At 39.5% G+C, this 16521-nt stretch overlaps 2 protein-coding genes across 3 annotated transcripts; both read right to left on the reverse strand.

The window, feature by feature from the left end:
- Positions 1–493: 493 nt before the first annotated feature.
- Positions 494–15669, reverse strand: ciita (class II, major histocompatibility complex, transactivator). Of its 2 annotated transcripts, none has more exons than XM_079366080.1 (22): positions 15330–15669; positions 9758–9820; positions 9260–9304; positions 9058–9117; positions 8142–8246; positions 7917–7979; positions 7330–7377; positions 6810–7016; positions 6450–6500; positions 6181–6294; positions 6034–6093; positions 5735–5952; positions 4321–5648; positions 3592–4128; positions 2991–3170; positions 2837–2908; positions 2669–2749; positions 2511–2594; positions 2054–2137; positions 1851–1934; positions 1182–1265; positions 494–1065 (listed from the first exon to the last, which is right to left on the reverse strand). In XM_079366080.1, exons 1-22 carry the CDS (start codon positions 15664–15666, stop codon positions 990–992), a joined length of 3981 nt encoding a protein of 1326 aa, XP_079222206.1. In that variant the 5' UTR covers positions 15667–15669; the 3' UTR covers positions 494–989. The 2 variants fall into 2 exon arrangements, with proteins under 2 accessions (XP_079222206.1, XP_079222207.1); XM_079366081.1 differs by lacking the exon at positions 15330–15669 and adding an exon at positions 13179–13243.
- A 34-nt stretch (positions 15670–15703) lies between these two features.
- LOC306837684 (uncharacterized protein) lies at positions 15704–16521 on the reverse strand (the record flags this gene model as incomplete). The annotated part of the gene is made up of 2 exons (XM_079365428.1): positions 15704–15733; positions 15832–16521. 2 exons carry the CDS (start codon positions 16519–16521, stop codon positions 15704–15706), a joined length of 720 nt encoding a protein of 239 aa, XP_079221554.1.

Raw genomic sequence — 16521 nt, forward strand, 5'->3', positions numbered from 1 at the left:
TACGTCAACATGAATAAATAGAGCTTGCAAATCTGGCTTTCTAAAAGAATTGTTGTCCCAAAAGCTGTAGGGGGACGATATCAAGGAAGAAGAAAAACCCTACTTTACAAAACTGGTCTTTATGGTGGGGTTTTTCCTTCCTTTAAATCAAAACATTACATTTCTGTGAATGAAAAATTATAGTAGTGAGAAATTATAGAAAAAAAACAACAAGTGTGGACCAGCTCATCTGTCTCTGATGCAGTTACAGGCACACTAGTGTGGGAGAGGTTAAAGTGGAAAGGAAAGACTCAACCGCTCCCACATCAGTGTCCCTCAATATTTTGACATAGTTTTCTATGTTGCAAACACCTTACGATTGCTAAAGGTCAGTTGGCATCAAAACGGAGAACAGAAACCTTCTCTGAAGGAAGTGAGAAGACGTAGCTAATGAACTGATACAGTAGTAAACATGCTAAAGTATGTATGAAAAATAAGAAGGAAGAATCATGTGTCAGGTGACAAAATAAAACATTTATTATATCAAAGTAGCAGCTTTTTTGTCTATATACAGTATAAAACAACAGAAGAGGAAAAAACTAAAACACAGTTTGTGTCACACAGATATAAATCACGTACAACAGGAATTAACGATACAAACATCGCAAAAAGTTCATCAAAACTAAAGCAATTTTACTAAAGTAAAGTCTCATTGTGCAAATATTTCTGTTAAATTTGTACCCATGACCAAAACTTACATGCAGTTCTTAAAGGACCATGTTTAGCATTTCCCTGAAGCAAACAGTGCAATATTTAAAAGAATCTGATGAATCAGAATTGTCTTATTTAGCAGCAAAGAAGTATCCGTGTTGTTTTTGTTGATACGTATTCCACAGTAAATTTCCGTCTTTTTAGACTGTAAGCATACACTCGCTATAGAAAACATATTGTAATAGTGTAGAGTTAACCTCAATGTCAATGTGTGTTGATGAAAGGTTCAGTCCACACTTCTAATGCCATTCGATCCTGTTGTCCTGCTGCTGGAGCCGCTCGAAGACACCATATGGAATACACTGGTTCCACATCCTGGGATGAGATGAGTTAAAACAAGAAGCAAGGTGAGAAAAAATTCAACTAGGATAGAGATTGAACGTTTTAATATTCTGATCCAATCAAACATGGTGTCCAAATGGTTTTCTCACCTCAAAGTCTTCATTTTTTTACAGTTCCTCAGACTTGCACCCAGACTCAGTGCGCCAACATCTGTTAGCTTGTTGTACTTCACGCTGTCAAACACAAACACCAAACAAAAAAGCGTTACCCTGTTTTCCTCGAAGATACATGTTTAAGAATTTTACACTAAAATATCTAAATAAATTAAAAATGGACTTAACCTGTATATTTTACTTATTTTTGTTGATATCCTACATAACGTCGAACATTTCTAAAAGTTATCAAAGCCAGAGAAATCCTTCCTTTTATAGTTAGGGGACGTGTCTTGGCGGCCATGACAGAGATGGTTTATTGTTGCTGTGGAGCGTCAAAGACATAAGGAAGTGAGACTAAAAGCTGCCATACTTTTGCCGTTTGTGCTGCTTTGATTAAAACAGGGTGTAAATAGTACTAGGACACATTAGCTCGCCGAAAACGGTCAACTTGTTGTTCATTTTCATCGCCATCCTCGACATCCTCTTTTGTGATTTGTTTTGATTAGGAACTCCCTGGTGACTCACTTTACACACTGTTATATATATATATATATATATATATATATATATATATATATTATAAGAGTCTGATTATGAAAACACAGAGATACACACAAGTACATATCAGAAAGTACATTGAACAGGTGAAATCAGTAATCTTACTCAAGTTCTATGAGGGACCTCATGTGTGGGAGGACGACCGCTAAACTCTCTGCCCCTTTGTCAGCGATCACATTACTGTAGAGACTGAAAAAAACCAAAACCAGAAAGAGGAAGAAGGAAGTGAAAATATGTAGGCTAGTTAAAAGGAGCTATTTCTGATGTTGTGTAGGTATTTGTGGGTCCAGTGTGTTTCCATTACATACCTTAAACAGTGCAGTTTGGGCAGATCTCTCAAAGTTGGTGCCAGTTTGGTCACCCCTTGGTCGCCTATACAATTCTGTGACAGACTACAGAAAAACGAGAGCTCACATTACAACAAACATTAAACACATAATGATCTTAATGTGTTCACGATCAAGGCATAAATTGCATCCAACATACTGTTCAGTACAACATATAAAAAGAGCAGGTCTAAAGCATACTCTTTGTTTTATTATTTACAGAAACGCACCATTAATCCACCAATGAGCAGGCACTGTAAACAGTGGCAAGGAAAATAATTGCTTTTAACTGGTAGAAACCTCTGTGAGAACCAGACTCATTGGTGAACAGCCATCTGCCACAACTGAGCACATTTATTGTAGAATAGTTCATTTTGGATTGTGGGTCCAAATATGATAATTTTTATCATCCCAGTCCTGAGGGGGGATATGTACTCACTTTAGTATCTCCAGGCTACAAAGTGAGACTAAAGCATCAGCAAGTTTCTCCGCTCCGTTGTCCCCTATTTTGCTGTTCTCTAGACTGAAGTAGAAGAGAGACACCTTAAGCAAAAGAGATTGATGCAATGAGAGAGAAGTAAAGGTGCGTTTATTTACTCCAAGTGCTGAAGGTTTTGTAGACCGGGTAGAAGCTCCCACAATTTGGGAAGAGCCAGGGGACTATTTTCTGGGTCAAGCCTTAAAGGGGAAAAACAGTGTCATCATTCATCCTTATGATAGTTCTTCAATTTCAATCAAACAATATTAGTTGTCAAAATGACTCACTCAAAGTCCAGCTTTTGTAGCTCTTTGACAGCTGGTACCCCCTCTGATAAGATGGAGTCTGATTGGCTGGAGCTATAAATAAAGACAATATTCAGCAGCCAGACAAATTACAATAACTGCATTGGATGCACTGTGTATGTATGTGGTGTATTACCTGTATGACAGCTTCTTGTGCATATGGATGTTCACCAGCTTAGCCAGGTACTCGATGTGAAACACCTGTGTGGCTCTGAAAGGATGGATCTTGAACTTGGAAACTGACCCTTGTAGGAGCTCTTCCTCGCCACTCCGCTCTAGCTCCTCCCATAAAGTGATGACATCAGCGATGCACGCTCTAAAAGGAAAGAAAATTTAAAGAATGACATTAGCACAAGTGAAATATTATAGCTTACTAATGAAGAAATACATTTTCCACTTTGATGTATGGGTAGAGCTAGCAAAGCCGAGCAATTTCATTATGAATGTGGAAAATGTAGCGGTTAGCTCTCAAGTTAATACCAAGCACACATGATAACTTTCAAAGCTGTTTTGAAATACTTTATTTCATATAGTTAGCTTGCGCTGCTGGAGCACACTTCCAGAACTAAGGACTGAGAGGCTAATGTTAGCATGAATTCTCATTGCATCCCAGATTATCTTAGATTTAAAAAGGCAAAAATGCACCACAAGGATGTCACTTTTTGGGAAAGAGGTCTAACATAATAATGTTGATTCCAAACAGGTTTTTTTTTAAAAATGTGGGTTGTAATCTGTACCTGTATGTGTTGATGTTGTTGAGCGCCACCAGAGACCTCAGCCCAGAAAGCTGTAACCCAGAATTCTCCAGATCTAAAGAGAAACTTCTTCCTTCAGCTCTACCCGTATCCATAACGTTCTGCACGGTGAACACGTCCGATGGGTTGAGTGGAACTCCATGAAATGAAACCACTTCTGGAAGATTCACTGCAAGGTGAGCAACTAATGTTGTCCTGGCAATGTCCATGTTACCATCACTACAGGTAAAACTCGCTTCGTAAACGTGGTGACAAGCCTCCAGCACCTGGGCAGGGCTCAGGTCACCATGAGAGAGGCTTTCAAGGTGTTTTCTGAATAAAGCCTGCTTGCTGTTCAAAACATCTCGTGAGGATGTCTCAGTGTACAAGTGAAGTCTCTGTAGCTCTGTCCGGTTATTAAACAGAAGCCCAACTGTAAATCGTTGTGTTAGCTCAAGCTCCTCTCTGTGAGATCGTCGACGCCACTTTGGGCCAGATTGGAAGGGGAGGTTCTGTTGAAAAATGCGGTCTGTTATAGTCCTAGTGAAATAGAAAAAGACAACAAACAAAAGTGTAAGACATTGAAACTGAAAGAGAAATTTTGCCTTGAAGAGTTAAGGCAAGTTATGCTGTTTCATTTTGAATCTAACATGGGGCATAGCATTCTTTTTTCAAGCTTAATCGCTTCTCTAGCATGTGCTTCATTTCTAACACCAGTTGAGACACTTTTACCTTGACAGAGACAAATGAACTCCTGCCAGGTAGCTCTGCAGAAAAGGATTTGCCCAGAACAGGATGAGATCGTCAAGGGCACCGGAGTTCCCAGTTTCTGTTCTTCCTCTTTTTCCCATCTTTTCCTCTTTTTCAGTTTTTTTTCTTTTTCCTCTTGAGCTTTCCTTTCTTTCCTCACTTGAGACAACTTGCCTCCTCCTCAGCTGGTAGGAGAGGAAGAGCCCTGTCCTGTAGCCTAAAGCCCTCAGTTTGGCAGATATGGTCTTTCCTGTTGGGAGGATGGAAGAGTTTGCTTTGACCCCCTCCCAAGCCAAAGCACTCAACTGGGTCAGCAACTCTCTCTCCTCTGTTCTATTATCAACAATATTCATCTCTTCTCCATCCACTTCCTTCTTTTTCCTCTGTTTTGGTGCTTTTCTTGCTTGTCGGGTAAGAGAGCGAGTGGGAACTCGTGATCTGGATCTTGTCCTTGTATTATTTTGATGACTTAAATCTGGGGAACCACATGATGGATGTGTCTGGGATTTTTCAACAGGAACTTCAGTCTTTAAATGAGTGCTCCCATTGTCCCTTTCCAATGTCTGACATACCACTTGATGGCAGAGTCCAGTTAAAGTTCTGGGTAGTTCTGCTGAGGTTTTGGCCTGTTCTAAAACCAAGCAGACCAACCTGCATAGTCCAGGGTTCCAGCAGAGGAGATGCAGAAAGCTGCATTTTTTTAAGTTGTCCAAAGCGGATTCTTTAAGTGCAGGATCGGTGAAGTACTGGGACAAGTATGTCTCCACATCTATGGGGTTGAAGCCACACATTTCCAGAAGACTGTCCGTTCTTCTGAGTAACTGGTTGGCAGTCCCTCTTGGTCGGGTAGAAAGCAGAAGAGTGCAGTCTGGAAGGAGGACCCTCTGGAGGATGGCGGAGTATAACTGTCTTATTGTGTAGATCTGTTCTTTGCGGTCTTTCTGCAATGATGTCACCAAGTCTTTTTCCTGAGTCTGGAGTAAAGTTTCATAGTCCCGCACCTCATCAAACCCGTCAAATATGATGAGCACTCGCTTAGAAGCAGCAAGTATTTGGGTGTACACTGCCTCAGGGTCCGTGCAGGAAGGGGCAAAGGAGGAGGAATTTAACAAGAGAGTTTCAAGGCTGTGATTGGGCTCCTTTAGAGTTAGTGCTTTACCATCTAACATGAAGACAAAGTCAAACTGTGGGATGCAGCCACTGGACCAGTCAAGACACAGTTTCCTGATCAGGGTTGTTTTTCCCATGCCAGTATTGCCAAGTAGCAATATGTAGCGTTTGGGGTTTTTTCCATTTAAGCCTTCGAAAATCTGAGTGTAAAAGGAGAAACTTTATTTCAACATTCAGTAGAAATAACAGCACATCACGAGATGATCAATAAAAGTTAAACTTTTACCTGATTGCACCCTATCAAGTGTTTTTTCTGATCCATGTTTCCAATGAGGGCCATTTCCTTGTCCAGGGACTTGTTTGTATTTTTCCCAGAGCAAAGAATCTCTCTCTGGCTCACTTGCACGTCCACATAATGAGAGGTCAGGCTAAGGCCCTCTTCCATACCCTGGCATGTTAGACTCATGTGGGCTTTGGTTTCCTGAATGTAATTCCTTACAGTCTCTGAAATCAGAAATAATTTAATACCAAACAGCTTCTCTACAATTCGTACTTTCAGCAGTTAGATAACAGCAACGTAATTACCAGGGATATCAAGGGCGGTATGTGATTGTGGTTGACCTGATCCCTGGCAGTTTGATAACTCTGAAAGGCAACATGTCATAATATTCATTTACGGTAATAACTTGATAGGGTAATTCATGCACCAGGATATCTGATAATGATACACACCAATGCTAGGAGAGGGGTGTGAAGCAACAGGGAAAGACATGGCTTTGCTTGCAGTGTCCGACAAAGATCCTGGTGGTGATGAGCTCATTTGGACTGGTACTACAGCACCGTCCACTGCAAAGACGAGGAAAGAAAAAAAAAAAAAGGAAGCCTTTAATTGTAATCATTCATTAGTTGTGAGGAGTGGTTTCCATGCTGTTGCTACACAGGCAGAACTACAACTGGAAATGTGGAACCACAAAGTACTGTACATAAACATGGGCTCTCACCGGGAGAGAGGGGTGGCAATTTCTGTTTGGAGGGGGGTGACGTCGCCGGAACTGCATGGAAATATTGTTGAGAGGTTTTTAATGCAGTATAAACAGTATGTGAATGAAACAAACAGGGGCAAATCAACACTAATAAATATACTGCACATATATCATGCACAAATTAACGTAACCCAGTAAAAAGAAGAATGTTAGCATAAATCTTACACAACTGAACAAATCGAACATTTTCATGACAGCTTACACCGAATATGTGTTTCGCTCCTTAATACAATCATAGGGATTTGCCACATTTGTAAATGTTTAAAACATTAAAAAAAACAGAGACTATCAAGAGTCTATTGTAGAAACTTAACTCACCAAATATGTAAGTTGGGGTAGCAGCTGAATTGGAGATAGGCATTCCTAAAACTGGAGGTGAGAGACTCAGTGTCTGAACTACATGGTATCCAGGAGCCTCTGGGATGGTGATGAACCGAATGGAGGGATGGAGATGGAGGATTCTCTGCGGAGTGATGGAGTGACTGGCTATCTCTGGAGAACTGGGCTCTGATCTTACGTCAGCGCCTGGTAGATAAATATTTACACAATTCCAATATTTTTTGCATAGAAGATCACTTATTCAAAAAACTGTTCAATAATTTACATGGAACATGGTAGTCTTAGTGATATCAACCACTGGTATCTGAAGAGGCGCCATGAAGACAAACAAGCTCATATTCAAGTTTACAACAAGGGTTTAAGTATAGAATATATAGAGCCATGACTTAGACTTTAAAACTTATCAACACGTTATTCCATTATACTGAGAGATAAATTGGATTTATGAAGGCTGCAAACTGATGTTGATTGAAGAAGAAAAGAAAAAAAACAAGCTTACCTCGGCTGATGGTTGACTCAGTCTCTACCTCTTTGGTTTTTGGTCGCCCTGAAAGAAATGATGGAAAATCATTACAAAATGTTTTGCGTTGTGTATTGGTATGTTTTATTATATGTTTCATATTACAATGTTTAAAAAGCAGCATTAACAAGTGAAAATGTGGTTCCTTTCTGTAAAGTTGTATTTTTCTTGTGTTCCATTGTTTTTTTTCCCCTTTACAACTGGATGAAGTATATATCTTACATTGTAATATTCAATCAATAAATTAATCAATGAATCTTTATTTGTATAGCTCCAATTCAATACAAATGTTATATGGTAAAAAGCGTACTCAACAAAGATTCAACGTTTTTTATTAAATTGTTTTTACATGGTGAAAAAATGAAACCTGCTTTGAGGAGCTCTTTTGCTGTTTGTGAAACAGACAGAAATGAATACTGATGCCTCTTTACAATGCAAAAAAAAGAGAAAATAATACCAGCAGTATTAGGATTTTTAATATAAGTCAAATATATTTAATGTTTGAAAGTGCTGCCGCAGGATATGTGTCAGACAAAGGAAGTTACTGAACACTGTAGATAGGTCACCTGCTGCTCTTTGCCTTTTAGGCCTGGATGGCGTGTTTTCATCAGTGCGCTGTTTTCTTGAAACTGTTGAATAAAAATAAAAATAGAGTAAAACACATCATATGGTTCTCTAATGGATTCTTGCAGAATGTTTTAGCTTCAATCCTAAAAGGAAGTTTCATACAACAAAGGGGAGATGAAGACAGCGTTTAATAAGAAGGATCTAGTGAGCGAATGATATTCTACCTCTTGGTCTTTTTCTCCTTTGATTAGTTTTGTCTGTTAGTTTATCCTCCTGTCTCTGCTGGGGTCCGTCGGGGCTTGGTAGTTCTGCTGGCATGCCAACGTCATCTGAAGTGTGTGAAAGAGGAAGTAAAAAAGTCAATGGGGCAATAAGCAAACAGCTTCTAAGAAATGTTGTTGTTCTTCTCATGAATGTCAGTCGTGAATCAAAAATCCTGGCAGTGAGGCATGTTTTTCCAAACATCTTGAGTATTTGTAGAAGGAAGTGCAAGATTGAATATAAAACAACAAATAAGAGCAACAGTGATCTTTGATCAATCTGATGGTTATCCTTATTAAAGCTCCTATGATGAGTTTTTTCCTGTTAGTTAAAAAGTCTCATATTAATATAGATGCCAAAATATAACCTGCAAAAGCAAATGAGACAATCAGCAACAAAAGTGACTATTTATAAATTGTTATTTTCAATTTCTAAGACTGCTGCTGAGGGTAGGTGTCAGGCGATGTGTGACATCGATCTGCCACATTTTATTAATTGTTTCCATGCCAAAGATGTATTGTGAGTAACACATTTTACATTTTAAAGTTGGTGTTTTTTTAAACACAGCTTTAGCATGTGCAGGAGCTAAATCATTCAGTTTGTCCACTGGGGTACTTAACGGTAGCTTTAAAAACAAGTTTTGTAACCCTGCTCTTTGATGAGTGTGACAACATTTTAAAAAAGTAACCCATATAATAAGAAAAATAAATGTTGATACCCTTAAGAGTGAAGCTACTTTCATTTGGGATCAACCCGGGTCACTGTGATATGATTAACACACTTGAACATCTGATACAAGTGCATGTCTGGATCCATGCTGTTGAAGGTATTTTACTTTTGTTTGGAAGTTGTTGTAAACTCAAAAGAAGAAACACTTACTAGAAGTATTGAGTTCATCCCCATAATTCAACCATGGATCGCCAAAGAGCACATCTGTGTCTGGGAAGAAAATGCATAAATGGGATGAGACCACCTTTGTGTTCATTATGAATACGTAGGCTATGTTTGTATTTTTGAGTAAATCATTATTACGTACTGCACACTGTAAATAAATCAATAAACTCTCTGAGGTTTGGCTTACCTATTGTCGTCAGGCAATCATCGCCCAAGTATTCAGATAAATCATCTAAAACAAAGAAAAAAGTATCATCAGAAAAAGACATGCCTTTCTGTCAAACTGTTCTATTATCAGTGGGAATTATTGGACTGCTCTCTATATCAACAACAATGTGCAACTTCAGTAGATGTCGTGGTAATATTTAATCAGCATGAAACACAACAATATATAGAGTGAGTAGTGATGCACAACAAAGTCATAGAGGATATCTGATTTATTATGCAACCCTGAGCCTGAAATATCCCCCTTTTCAAAGGGATAGGATTGGTTAAGATAGGTGGGCTGTCAACTGTCAAAAGGTCTTTAGCTCTGTTCTTTTTTCAGTGTTCACTAAAATAGTCAGTGATTAAAGAAATATTTAAGTGATGTTACTGATTTTTTTTGACAAAGACTAAAAAAAGTTCATCCAGCAAGCATCCCTGTTGAGCTTCTAAAACGGGAACATGTGACTAAACAACTAACCTGGAAGCTCTCCCAGATCAGGAGGGACATATAGGTCCTGCTCCAATTCGCGCATCATGGTACCTGACAACACACAAATAATATTCAAATTAAAAGAGAAGTGAAGACAGTGTTGCATTAAAAGGCTGAGTTAGTTTTTTGATAACAAGCTTTACAAGTTATGTTCCCATACTAAGTATAAACCTCTCCTCATTTTCCAATCCTATAGTGCTTGCACACTTGCACAAAACTTCAGAATAACTCCTGGGAATTCCTTTAAGCCATATTTAGAATGTGCAAGAAAAAACAAAACAACATTACATGTTGATGGTTGAACTGTTCACATCTATAAGTGATCAGTGTTGATAAATCCCAATTGTGGTGTGCAACAACCAGGATTTCAGAGCATACCTCCTGTACACCTGTTCAATTTAATTCATCACATTTTCAGGAGTGCATGTGTGAACATTTTGTAAACACATAATGGTTCGAGTTGTTGTTCTTTGCTCCTTGCATGATCATAGGCATCAGAAAAAAGCTAAGGTACAATATTTAACAAGGCCTGTTTGCAAGGAATTACAAAATCAAAATGGTTGTGCAACATTGCGCTATCTCTGATAAAAACAACAAAACATTAGGAACAATGAAAATTACAGAAAAATATCCCTTCCACCTATTTTAAAGAGCTGACATGAACTCATAAGGACAAGCTTTATAGCTAGCTTAATCATGTGTACAGTTATGACACAAAACTGTGTTAATGCTGGGACACAGAAAGAAACCTGCTTTAAGGCAAAATGAATCTTTAACAATGATCATCAAACAGGCAACCACCTGAAAAATTATGCTGAAGACAAACTTCATTAAAAAAACCAAAAAAACCAAAAAAACAAAACTACAAGTTCAGGCGACATATGAATCAAACCACGAAACCACATTGACAGGCAAAACAAGCACAACTCATGTTTACTTTGCCCGGCTGTCTGTTTTTGGGTTTCTGCAGAGTTCAAGCAACATTCTGAAGCTTTTCAGTCTCTCAGTGACAGTCTGTGTCCTGTCTTGAGAAGAACCTTTTTTTGTTTTGCCTTTATCTCTATTAATTAAGGGTGCACATTGTTTTATAGAAGAGTTGTTTTAAGAAGTGAAACACACTCTCACTAGACATACTTGGACGAAGTCCCCCCCCCATTTTATCATAGGCCCGCACTAAGAGTCATGGTTATAGGTTATCACTATTGAATATTGTAATAATGATGCATTTTTTTGGCAACTAATACTAAAGAATCCGTGTTAGCTTTAGTGGCAAAAAATAGGTCAAGCATTTTCTTAACACTAAATCTGCAACCATTACTCTGACAGCTAGGTGGAGTTTCATCTGAACTGTGTGCAAACAGTGAGAGCATCTGAAGTGCACAAGTGGGTGACAAAGCTGTCTGACACATTTTTAGTATTAACTGCGACAACTTTTGTGATGCATTTATTGCAAAAGTTCAGATTGCGATATCAATAAAATCTGGATTTATTGTGCAGCCCCATAGAGGCGCATTGTCAGTAGTTAGGACTTTCACCTTTATTAATTTGTGGATTATGTAAGACTGGTTTGTAAAATCCTGCCTCTGAGGCTGTCCAGAAAACACCTTAAGACGCTATGATCGTTAGTCCGAGCAGTTCTGTATATTAGAACAAACCATCTCCAACATAATGGGGAAATAAGAGGTCAAACTGAATAGACTGACCTTGCTTGGGCTAGCAATAAAACCAGATTTAAGAAGGGGACACCTTTAATACTGCTGCCACCGCCCCATGGACGTGCTTGTCCTTATGACTCGTACCTTGGCACAATAAAACACTTAACTGTCTGGCTATTCAGTTTGGCTGTAGGTAGACAAAACAAGAGTGTGTGCTGTCTTTCATACCACAAAGATTACAGGGGTGTGCTATAACTGAAAGATTGACGTCTGTGTTTAAATAAGACCCAGAAATAGGTGCTAATCAACCAATTGTGTAATGTTGGTGATATATTGTTTTGGGGTCCAGATGGCAGTAGCAGACTTCCTCTCCTGTGTCATCGTAGGGGGCATGATATATTATATCCTCTCAGGTTTCAATGTGGCAGCAGGTGTGGCTGTTGCAGCCGTTTTTATTCTTATTATACTGTAGATCCAGGGCTGCTTGGAGGTCAGGTGTGAAATAACCGCTTCTATTGTGCTACATTAAACCGAATTTTAGCCAGACATATAAAGCACTTCCTGATTTAGTCAAACTCACCAGAACTTTGACTATGACACAAAATCAGAAACTGGCTGAATGAACCATGGACTTAAAACTCCGCTCTACACTTGAAATGACTCACCAATTGTGTGTGAATAAATAATGATGGTTTGAGCCTCACTATTAAAGAGTAGACTTCCGTGTAACACCTAAAATATTGTCTGTGCATGTTGTTGACACAAGTGTAAATATTTGGGTTATAGCCTTTGTTGTATACTTTTGTGTTTGTGTTTTCCTTTCATATACAAAGTCTTAAAGGGCCAGGTTAGAAATCCCCTTTTTTCATTGTAAGATATGCCAATGCATATCTCTGTATTAATGTATGATACAGAGAAAAAAAGTAAACATTCCTCATGTAAACATTCCTCCATTGATAACGTGAAAAACAAAAACCTTCTATAGGGAACTTACAAATCTTACAATTTCTCACAATGACATATTAAATAGAACACACATACAGAACAGATGCATGATCGAGGTGATGAAAAGTAGGCCATACGAGCTTAAACAAACTCTCTCATTTTGCTTTGAAATTCTTTGTTGAAAGTCTTAGTTGCTGCTGCATGTGCCACACACGCCCATCAACCTGCGTGTTTGTTGATTTTGCCAAAGCAATGACATGAAATCACTTTCTTTTTCTTCTCTTAGACGGAAACCCCCTTAAAGACCCTGATTTCACCAAACAAAAGAAACAACGGCCTCGGATGTCACGTTGTCACTCATTGCGGGGATGTTGATGCCCACAAAATCCACCTCGCAACATGGCGCGTAATGGTGTCTACTCCTCTTTTTGTGCGTCGAAGTTTGGAACGCACATTCATACACACCACTTGTAAAAGAAGCTTTACACAACTATTAATTTAATTAATATGGTTATAAAATATATGAGTTTCTACCCTTAAAAAGTCAGAGCTACTCCATGCCAAGAGGTTAGTTTCAAAGCCTATCATAACTCGTTATTTTCCCACAATTTCCCATCTTGAGATCAATAAAGTACATCTATCTATCTATCTATTAAACAACTTTGAATCATTCCAAAAAATGTCTCACTAACATAAAAAAGTTGTAAAGAAAAACAACAAGAACGCCATCTTTTCCTATCCATGCTTACGCATTTTGGATGAACGCGTAAAAGCCACCAACTCAAAGCAAGGATTAGATTTACATTTACCTGCCGGTTGTGCCACAGTGGAAGACGTGACTGTATCTCTGTTCGTTAGACTCATCCCTGTGAAGAACATCAGCCTTTTTGCAGCGTGTGTCCTCAGATGACCTGATACCAGCATCCAGTTAGTGCGCAAACTGCAGCTTTTACTTTCTCTTTGCACTTGCAGAGACGCCAAGCTGTGTTTTATTTATAGAGGAGGGCAGGGGCAACTTGTTTTTGAACATCATAGTTTCGGATTATATCTTCATTATTGTATTAAGAAGTTTTCGAAAATTGCACATCCTAAATGATGACATACAGAGCAGCATAACTATAATAATGAAAGTAATGAAAGTAATATTAATGTGTGTTAACCGAGCTATACTTTATTTCATTAACCACATAAACACACAGAAGGATGGCACTGTCAGTGACCACTTCCAGGTATAGAAAACTACTGGCAAAGTTGCAGGGACAAAGAAGTGTTCACACTTCCCGTTTAAATCCCAAACGCTCTGGACACTAATCATTTACCTTTAGTGAATGGAAGAATCTTTTCCTGCATCTGCAGCAAATGTGTGACCAAAATATAATTCTTAAAGAGACCTGGAATCCCAAACTATCTTGCATAAAAGTCGCCTGATTATAAATCCTATACCTGCTATATATATATATATATATACATACACACTTTATTTATCCCCTAGGTGGAAAATGTGGTTTGCACTGTTATGTTAGAGAGATGCTTCTCACACACACAGGCCTGAATCCCATACATGCACAAGCAGGACCTGTGGACATGCATTAACTGAGAGACGGCAGAGTGCGGCAGTTTCCCCCGCTGGAAGCGCCTCCCAAACTGGTGGGGGTTCGGTGGCTTGCGCAAGGAAACCTTGGCAGTACTTGAGAAGTGGTCTGGCGTCGCTCCAGCTACCAGACCAACTTTCATATTTTGGTCCGCATCGGGACTTGAACCGGCGACCCTCTGGTTTCAACACAAAAGTCCCTAAACTCAGACTGAGCTTTTCCAGCATAGTGGTTCTGTTGTATATTTTTCAAGGTCCTTTAAGTTGATGATGAGTCAGGGCAATTAGAAAGCCTGATTTGCTCAAAATAACTCACAATGAAAATCACTGTTGTAAGCTCAGTGTGAATGAGGAAACATGGCATGTCGTGGCTGTTGTGGAAAGTACCTGCCCTACCTGTTCATCTGTTAACCTGCGGTACAAATTTACATGGCATGTACCGGTGACCTGATAATACCTGTTGTTCTACTTATTTCTTAACTGCAAAGTTCCTTCTTTGGAAAAAAAACCCAAAACATGTAGTATACCATTACATTATAGCTTAACATTAGCTGAATTTAATAACAGCACTTTTAATTGTTCAATGGTGAATAAAAACCTTTGACTGGAAAGACAATCAAAAGGTGAAATTAGAGTCAAGCCTTTGTAATGAAGTCGTTTAACTGTTCCACTGCACCAAGCCTTGTTTTGGGAAACAACATTCCTGTCATCTGCCAAACATTTTAATCTGCTGCTACAATGATAGCAGGTTTCCCACAACACAAATAATAAATGTTGCGGTTTGATTATGCAAAGCACTTTGTGATGCATCATTGTATGAAAAATGCTATACAAATAAAGTTGTATTGATTGATTGAACCCCAGTGAATGATGATCCAATGGATCAAACTGGGAATGATATCCACGGCAACAGAGACCTACCTAGTCAACCATAAGTATAATTACCCGAATGAAAAACTTTGCCTATCTTGGGCAATGCCATCGAGATTTTTTTTTTTCAAAGCCTTTTCTTCAAACATATTAAACAGTCTCTTTGTTGGTGTTGGTTCCTCCTGCTCACCTGCCTGTTTTTTTAATGTCCCCGGAAAAACTCAAAATGAAACTAAAACTCAGGCACACACATTCTTCAAAATATCTGCCAAAATAGTACAATAGTTACAGTGTTTTTACTGACGGGGGCAGAAGGCATTAGGGAAACAGAAAGGAGGCATTGAATGGGAAATACTTGTTTTCATATAAACGCCCATGCTCCAAAGAAACCGGAGCGAGTCAGACATTAACATTATTACCCTAGTAAATTACTGAACAGGCAGTGGGGACGGTTAAAGGACAAAACCAAAAAAGGTCATGTTATTGAGTGCCAACTTACCTAAGTGTGGACCAACCGAAACTCCCTCCGCTGCATTCACATCCAAGTCCGACTTGCTATCGTTGCTGCACATTTTTGTATTGTAAGAAGTCTGCGAAAATGTTTCTGTGTTATCAATCAGACCGAATGGCATGCTTAGCTTTGCATGAGGGTACAAAGCCCTCTCTAGTGTGTCTTCAGGTGCACAGAGACAGCAATGTGGAATGATGCTTTCTTCGTAACTCTGCGAGCAGAGAAAGCCCTCTGGCGTTTCTGTCCATTCAGCCTCCGAGCTGACTTGAAGAGCATCCTGCGGCCTGTATGTGGCGTTGTTGTTTGTGTCTGCTGATACTCTCATGGCTGAAGCATGTCCCGATGCTCCGGAGATATCCACGTTACTCGTGCGACACCCAGCCGTTCCGACGCTTTCATTCAAAGTGGAACGGAGGCCTTCTCTAAAGGTTGTGATCTCCTCCTCTGTGCTTAAAAAGTGCTCACCATAAGAATCAAGTGTCTTGCATGCAATTGAAAGCTCCGTTTCCTCTTCCATATTCAAGAAAATACTTTGTGCTCCACCGCCTGTTTCTTTATGTTCACTTGTTTCACAGCCAATAGTTGTATAACGATCCAGGGGCAGCAACTTCCTCCGTCCATTGTCCCAGTGTTGCCACAGAGGCACAGCTATCCTCCTGGCAGCCTGCTCCAACCACTCCTGCTCATCTACCAAATTCCCCTCAATCATTCTAACACTTTCACTTATTGTCTCTCGTGTTGACTTTGAACCACTCAGCAGTTCTGTCAATTCGTCATCTAAGCTGCATTGGTTTTCTTGATCTACGGGTGCCAAAATGAGTCGGTGACTGAGTTGGCATTCATCATACATTGGATGAAATATAAGTCCAGACCGTGTGTTGTCAGATTCATCAACCAATGACTCGGACGTTGTCTGGTTACAGTCGACGCCGGTAGATTCTGTGCACTTCAGCGTCCTGCGTTTCCTCTCCTGGCTGAGTTGGGCTTGATTGAGGAGATCAGCTCGGCGTCTTTTGCCCGTTTTGCTCTCAGTCAGTCGGTGCAGATTGAAGCTCTTGCCGTAGGCCTCCGAGATGATCCGCTCCTTCACCAAACCATCGAGCAGAGTTTGGATCTCAGCAGGAGAAGCCCAAGTCAGAGCCAGACGCACTCTGTCCAGAACTTCCTCAAACTGGGCCAT

The sequence above is a fragment of the Symphodus melops genome, assembly GCF_947650265.1.
Source record: "Symphodus melops genome assembly, chromosome: 17".
In the NCBI taxonomy this organism is placed as follows: domain Eukaryota; kingdom Metazoa; phylum Chordata; class Actinopteri; order Labriformes; family Labridae; genus Symphodus; species Symphodus melops.